Source organism: Microtus ochrogaster, linkage group LG4 (assembly GCF_000317375.1).
Source record: "Microtus ochrogaster isolate Prairie Vole_2 linkage group LG4, MicOch1.0, whole genome shotgun sequence".
Lineage (NCBI taxonomy): Eukaryota > Metazoa > Chordata > Mammalia > Rodentia > Cricetidae > Microtus > Microtus ochrogaster.
Window position 1 is genome coordinate 44,867,904 of NC_022030.1, and position 8,180 is coordinate 44,876,083.

At 41.8% G+C, this 8,180-nt stretch overlaps 1 protein-coding gene across 1 annotated transcript in view; it reads left to right on the plus strand.

Annotated features, from left to right (window-relative positions):
• The window catches only part of Dytn (dystrotelin), a 52,107-nt gene that overhangs the window by 2,039 nt on the left and 41,888 nt on the right, over positions 1 to 8,180 (plus strand). Inside the window, exons 2-3 of the mRNA XM_005361528.1 lie at positions 5,523 to 5,597; positions 7,091 to 7,292. Of these exons, the coding sequence (XP_005361585.1) occupies positions 5,523 to 5,597; positions 7,091 to 7,292 (277 nt within the window). The remainder of the gene's footprint in view (positions 1 to 5,522; positions 5,598 to 7,090; positions 7,293 to 8,180) is intronic.

Genomic DNA, 8,180 nt, shown 5'->3' on the forward strand with positions numbered 1-8,180 from the left:
ACAGATGTGCCACCATGGCTTTAGGGGCTGATACTGCCAGGCCAGGCACAACTGTTGCGTACAGGGTTTGAATGGAGTGAGGCTATTGATAACACTCTTCCCTCACACCGTCCACCATCCACAGGACCTTCTGGATCATGAAATGAAATTTTATGGTGAAATAGAGGGAGTCCTGACTGCCAACTTTATTGCACAAGATAAGCACATCCAGAAGGTTCTATATTTTTGACCTTTCAAGAATGCTTAATGTCTTGGGCTAAGCATGCCCAAAAATGTCCCTGCCATCTTGGCTTCTAGACCAGTGGCTTTAAAGCAAACGTGTTAGTATTGTACCTTTTGACATGTTCAAAGCTGTGGCTGTTCTTCAACTGCATAAATATAGATACAGATACAGATATGAATATAGATATTCTGCCCCTCCCAAATAAAAGTCCATCCTTTCTTTATTCAAGGAAAACATTATTTGAAAATAATTTCCATGATCTCTTTACCTGCTGCCAGCAATAAATCTTCCTCTCTTCTTTTCTTTTTTGGCAGTGCTAACTTTGGCTTTGCACTCACCAGGATGTAAGCTTGTTAAATTCTGTTGCACTAGGGCCTCATTAGAGTAGATTTAATGAACTTCTCCTTAAATTTAAAGACGTTTTAGCTCTCTCCTAAGGAATTAGTAGAGCTTGGTCTTTGAAACACACACAGGATGACTGAGAAAATGCTACCATTTCATACTTTAAATTCTACAATTGCTGCCTGAACAACAGACAAAACAAAGAGTGTTGCTATAACTCTCCTGCTACGTGTGCCTGAGTCAGTGAAATCCACTGAACTGCTATTACTTCATTTCTTTTGGGGGTTCACTTAGCAAAGACTGACCACAAAATTCTAACCACAAAATTCCCCCCTGCACGGTAACCCACTTATTATCAATGTCTTACATCTTTGAAATTAGTTGTATTTTCAAGTCCTTCTCCTCCTTAACATAAATAGTATGTCAGTCTTGATCTCAGAGCTTAGCTGTATGCAAAACTTTTGATCCAGAAGGAACATTATGGTTATAAAGTATTTAGCTGGAATTTGCCATCACAGAAAACACCCCATGTGCAAGTTGCTCAAAATACAAACAACAAGGACAGCTCTTCCCAAATTTTACAATTTGTTTCCTATCTTGCTGATAGTTCTAATTAATAACTTCATTATTCCTGAAGTTTTCACACCCGATGTTTGGGATCTCCAGCTTGGGGCCCCATTCCAGAGTCAGGTCTAACTCCTCCCGTTCCAAACCCCACCCTCAATGCACCAAGCAGGGACACGTCCCCTGGAGCTGCCCTTTTCAAAACTCTGCCCCAAGAAAGCCCGCCAAAAGTTGGCCTCTCCTTGGGGCTGCTCAAGATAATACTTATAGGCTACTTAAGACCTGGTAGCCATATTGACCACATGATTCCTCTCCTGCCCTCCCTCCCAAAGGTCACCCGGGAGTTGCTTTGCTCTGTTCATTCAACCTGGATTTAATAATTTGGTTTGATTGGCTTATTACATTGGCGGCAGCAGATTTCCTATAAATGGGGATTCAGAAAATTTATCATCTTGGTCTTAGCTTGCTTCCTATTGTTGTGATAAACACCATGATCAAAAGCAACTTGAGAAAGGAAAGGGTTTATTTCATGTTACATCTTAAAGTCACTAATGATGGAACTTCAGGGCAAGGGCTGTAGCAGAAGCTCTGGAGGAAAGCTCTTACAGGCTTAAGGGGCACCCTGTTTGCTCAGCTCCCCTTTGTGTAAAACCCAGGAACACCTTCCCAGAGGGAAGATTCCTGGAGGGATGAGCCTTGACACTCCATCCTTAGTCAAGACAATGCCCTACAGACTTGACTCCAGGCCAATCTGATAGAGGCGTTTTTCTCAGTTGAGGTTTTCTCTTTCCAGATGACTTTTGTTTGTGCCAAGTTGCCAGAAAAAAAGCAGCACACCCTACCATTTGAACTCCTCCCCATTCATAAAGAAAACAGTAGGCCTCAGACAAGAACAGGCGCCACCATCATTGTATCTTCCTATTTTAGTCTTCCTCTTGAGGAACGGAGGATGGGATACTCAGCAAAGCTAATCCCCGCTCCTCTCCAACCTCTCTTCATCAATGGTAGCTGTATCTAGCTGCAGTAGAAAGTTTTGCTCAAAGAGGCCTTACTTTGTGTTGTTGATAACTCTATGGAGAGAACTGTTTTATAGTGAGATGACAATATGATTAAAAAACATTGCATTCTTGACAATTTTTAAGTGAGTATCTTAACTCTTCTCACCACCAACAAGGTATAATTGTGTGAGACAAAGCATTTTACTGGTTAGATCTGTGTAACTGACCCACAGTTTGTACATATTTTAAAACAACTTATTGCACAAAGTAGGTCTGGGGATGTACTCCAGTGGTAGAGTGGCTTGCCTAGACATAGCCTTGTTTCCTCTCCAACACTGAGAGAACAGTTATACATTATAAATCTTTATGAGTGTGTGTGTTAATTGATGCTAAATTGAAAGCAAAGAATAGCCTGTCCTCTGCTCAGAAGTCATTACCAGCAAGCAGTGTACCCAGAACTTCTCTGCTCTTTTCTTGGGTGTTGATTTCATTTCCAGGGTACAAATCCTGACAAGGGGAGTAATTGTTGCTCCTATCCACATTTCCAAGTTGCAGTCCAGGAGGAAAACCTCAGTCTGTTGACTTGAGACCTTGAACATGGAGTCAATGAAACAAGATTCAGGAGGTAAATTGTGTACCCACATTGGGTATGTATTTACCTTATATGTGTGAATTTGGGCTTCATTTCCCAATGGACAGAGGACAGTTGCAGTTATACATGTAGAGTTTCAGAACTCCTACTAGAGGTAGGAGTTTAGTAAAAAAATATGAAGGTATGCTACACTGGTGTGTGCTTCCACAAAGGGATTTGGCTATGACAAATCCTTTCTAGACCATTTCTTCGAGCGTACAATCAGTCTCTCTTTTTACTGGCTCCTCTTCCCTGGACCACATTTATATTCTAGAATTTCTCCTGCCTCTGCAATTCAGTCTTCATGTTATATGGTGTATATTCTGGCTTTCTCATCTTCCCTTTGGATTCAAGGTCTTGAAAAGGTCATCTAAAAGCCATCTGCTTTGGGGTTTATTCTCAATTTTTCCTCTCCACTCAGTTCTTTGCATGCTGAGATCTACCATCACGGCTCTCCTGAGACTACTCTCCAAGGACCAAGTTAAACTCACAAACAGATGATACTTAGCTCCTAGCTGATGTCCTTGTGGTGTGTGGATATCAGGCCGATATCTTGCCTCTGCTTTCTGAAGTTCAGCTGTTGATTTCTCCACTAACTTTGGCTTTCATTGTCATGTTTCCTCTTGGATTTCTCTTCTTCCTCATTAGTTAACCGATTCTGCTTCTCACTCTCACAGTTGCTATGTAACCCTGCCTTCTGTTCACCAACTACACTTTGCTCGGGCAACCTAAGTGATGCACATGATGTTATTGACCTGGAAGCACCGATGATAGCTGACTCTCCTGCTCCACTCAGCTAACAGTCCTGATGCAGGGTGCAGAACCAGCAATTGGGGAACTGATCATTACCCACATAGGTTCTCTCCCAAACATTCTCTAAAGCTGAGCTGTCAGTACACAGTTTCTAACCACACGTGACTTCTGAAGACTTGACATACTACTGTAAACTGAGATGTACCACAAATATAAAAGATTTCAATGATTTAACTTGATAAAATACATTGTGAATAATTTGATAATGTGTTAAACAATATCATAACATCCTTGCTGAAAATAGGAGGAAGAAACACCAATAATATTCTATATCCCTGCCACAATATACCACTCATCTGAAACAAATAAATAAAATACCAGATATTAGAACTGATAAGAATAAGACAGCTGCGCCGACGCAAAAAAAAAAAATCCATTTAGGTCAAATCAAACCAAATCAAAATGCCCATTGTTTTGTTAAGGATGACGCTCTTGGGTGGCCGAGCTCATGGTAGGGAGACAGGACAGCAGGAAGCTCATGCAGACCCGGAGGACACTTAAATCCTCTGTGGGAGGGGTCCTGACCCCTCCCTGGCATTCTGGGATTTGGAGTCCAGAGCAATGCAACTCCCAGGCCAGGGGCTGGGGGCTACACTCCCAACTTAACAGGAACCATTTAACTTTCTACACTGTTACAAACAAGGTAAAATCAGTCTCCTTTACCAATAAATAAATAAACCTTGCCAATAAAGTCTTCAACTAAACCAGTATCTACTGACTGGATTTGGCACAGAATAATAGATGGAATTTTATTTTCTGCTACTATTTGTAAACCTTAATCTATACATATATTCATATATTTGGAAGGAAGACATGGTAGCTGATACTAAGATCTTTAGATGAGCTTATTGTCTGTAGATAATTTCAAGTTCCCTGGACCTTAGACAACTGTTCTATTGTCAATAAATTTTTTTCTATAAGTGTTGTAGGGGGTGCCAGGCCACTTGTTTATCCCTGCCTCCTGGCTAGCTTAACCCCAAAATAACCACACAGAAACTGTATTCATTAAAACACTGCTTGGCCCATAAGCTAACCTCTTATTGGCTAATTCTTACATCTTAATTTAACCCATTTCTACTAATCTGTGTATTGCCACGTGGCAGTGGCCTACTGGGTAAAATTCCAGGCATCTGTTTCTGACAGACCCATGGTGTCTCTCCCCTCTGCTTTCTTCGTCTCTCCTACTCCACCTTTCTTCCTCCCAGCATTCAGTTCTGTCTTCCCTGCCTACCCAAGTTCTGCCCTATCAACTAGGCCAAGGCAGTTTCTTTATTCATTAACCAATGAAAGCAACACAAAAACCCCGCCTACCTAAGTTCTGCCCTATCAACTAGGCCAAGGCAGTTTCTTTATTCATTAACCAATGAAAGCAACACATAAACTGAAGGATCTCCTACACCATACAGGAAGTTTTCAAACTTTAGCCTTTATCACATCTACTTCAAGGTCTTGTCCAATTGCACATTAATGCATGTGTGTTGACAACATGCTACAGCCATGTTAGGATGGCATTTGTAACAAGTCCCAGGTGATGCAGATGTGGCTGGGCCAGAAACTCTGAAGACCATTACTTTGTACCATCAATGGCCAGTTTTAGCAGGCAATTTTGGCTGGCTAAAACAAACAATTCACGTTTAAGACCTTATAAGACTTCATTGAACTTCATTGCCAGAATGAACACATGAGGAGATTCTCTGCCATTATAAATTTTGTTAGCTGTGAAGAATGATCACCAGTCTTATCAGACAAGAAATCTGTCAAGGGACAGCGAGAAGTGCTGTGAAACTGTCATATGTCTTTTATTAACATTTATAGGTAGAACAACATGCTATCTGTCTTAATTATCTCATATGCAAAATAAGGCTCTGGGAGCCCTCGGATTTCCACCCAGGATGTGGGATATGTTCAATGAGATAAACATTATCCACCATACTTCATGTTTTCTTTGCAGGTGCTCTTAATAGGATTGAGAATTCTGTCTATAGAACAGCCTTCAAATTACGATCCATGCAAACTCTTTGCCAATGTAAGTACAAGTTCTTGGCAACACTTGAGACAATCTGATCTTGATGATGTGTGATGTTCAATTTATGGGGAAAAAAAGCAAACCTTGTCCCATTTATGTAACTGCCTACATCAGGAAGATTGGACCTGTGTGTTTGAATTGTTGGTAACATACAAAAAGTGGGGTCAGGAGAGTCTGTTGTGAGCAACCCACCCATATGTTGCTATGTTGCTTCACTGACAGCAATAGAAAAGGCTGGCAAAGATCCAGGAAAACAAAACAAAACAAAACAAAACAATCCCAAACACCAAGATAAAGCATCACATGAGCTCCAAGTAGCAGGATCCAGAGATTATCACTATGTGAATCTTGTGAGATTAATGGACAGTACCTTTATCTGCATAGCTATAATATAGAACTCTCACAGAATACAGGAGACCCCTGCATTCCAACTGCCTGGCCCAGGCAACAGGGGCTTGAGATCAATGACAAGTTTACAGATCACTGTCACTGGTGGCCCAGTTTTATTTAAACCCTGTTCCTGAAGGCTGCTCCCCTATGCCTTAGACTCTACCCTTCAAAGCAATATCAGAAACCAAATAAAGAGTTTTCTTATGCTTATCTGTGAGGGTGATTTACGAAGCAGTGAGAAGTAGACTTTCATCACTTCACAGACTGAAGCATTTTAAACCCAGCAGCTCTTGTGGCTCTTGACATCCCTGCCCTTTAGGTGGTACTGGGAGTGTTTATTAATTCTGTCTGCCACCCTCTGTTGGCAAGAAACTTTAGGGCTTGCTCAATTTCATTTTTTTCTCTATTCTTTGCCTCGTAAACTTTTTACATGATGGTGATATAGATTTGTGCCTGTGAAAAATAAGCCACCGTTTTTATAAGTAGCCCTGGTGTTGTGAAATGCTGTTTCGAGAAAATAATATTGTTGGAACCAAGATTTTTAAAATGTGATATTGCCGAATGTGAGTGAGACCTACAGAGTTGGGTAATTAGGCCACTGTTTTTGGGGTGTTGTTGGGATTTGCCTTTTTACTATGGCGACTGTGTATACAACATTCCAATACACTGTATTCTTCTGAAGCTGGACAGTAGATGGGAAAGCTGTGTTCAGGGCACAGTGCAAAAATATCCTCTCACTTCATCGCCACAGGGTTTCAACTTCTTTAGGATGTGCATTCGTCAAGTTTCTGGCTCTTTTTAACTTTTGTCTATAAGACAGCACCCCAGCAACCGTCCTAGCAATAGTGTTTCCACACCTTAATAACACACAATTTTCCAAAATCAAGTCATTTGCCAAAATAGCCATAGCAGAACAGCACAGAAGATCTGTGTCCCTGATGGGCACATTTAATTCCCTTTAAAAAATATGACCACTGTTGAAAACAAAAACAAAAGAGAAACAAAAAAACTAATCTCACTTAAACACCAGAAAATATTTGCTGTGTTTGAAGCCGATTGCCCTCATCAGAAAAATAAGGTCCATCTTTCATTATATCCTACAGTGGACTTGATGGACAGCTCTGTGATTCAGCAAGTTCTATCGTGTGGACAGTTTGGGGAGAGCATGGAGACCTCTCTTTCTGTGCAGCAGCTTTTTGGGGAGCTCCAGGAGCTGTTTCAGAGAACCGGGATGGGCAAACCAGCACAAGTGCATCCACAAGCTCCGGAGCTCACTCTGAGTCTTCTTGTGGCCATGTATGACAGGTGAGGGCTGGGGATTGCCCATGGCCGCAGCAGCAAGGCCTCTGGCCACCGGCCAGTTGGGGCCGTCTAGTGTCCACTTGAGATCTGGTGTCTAAGGCATTGTCTTTATTTGCTGATTATTTGTCACCTACTGACTCATTACTCAATAAGGAAATAGAGAAGTCTCCTAAGTGTCAGTCATACAAATGGCGCATACATAGCTAGAAGCAGGAAATCGTTTTCTTTTCTGCAGAGCCATTCCCTTGCCAGAGCAGAATCCCCACTTTTGGAAGGGTGGCTGGATGAATGTGTATAAACTACACTTTGTCCTTCCTTTCCCGGTGGCATAATTCTTGTTTGTTTCTCTCTTGTTTTATTTTCTTCCAAGTTTTGACTTAGTTGGGTTTTTAGCTGGGATAGAGTTGGATATTCTATGCAGAGACAACTAACGGATCACCTCACACCAGAGGGCAAGGCCCACTCTGGAGATGGTGGCTTGTGAAGCTGTGTGGGCACATGTGCGTGTGTTCAGTGTGTGGGCACACATGTGTGGGTTTAGTGTGTGGGCACACATGTGTAGGTTTAGCATGTGGGTATATTAGCATGGATTTAGTGTGCGGGTACATGTGTGTGTGTTTAGTGTGTGGGCACAAGTATGTGTGTTTAGTGTGTGGGCACATATGTGTGTGTTTAGTGTGTGGGCGCATATGTGTGTTTAGTGTGTGGGCACATGTGTGTGTGTTTAATGTGTGGACGCATGTGCGTGTGTTTAGTGTGTGGTTGTATATGTGTGTTTAGTGTGTGGACGCATGTGTGTGTTTAGTGTGTGGACACATGTGTGTGTGTTTAGTGTGTGGGCACATGTGCATGTGTTTAGTGTGTGGGCACATGTATGTGTGTTTAGTGTGT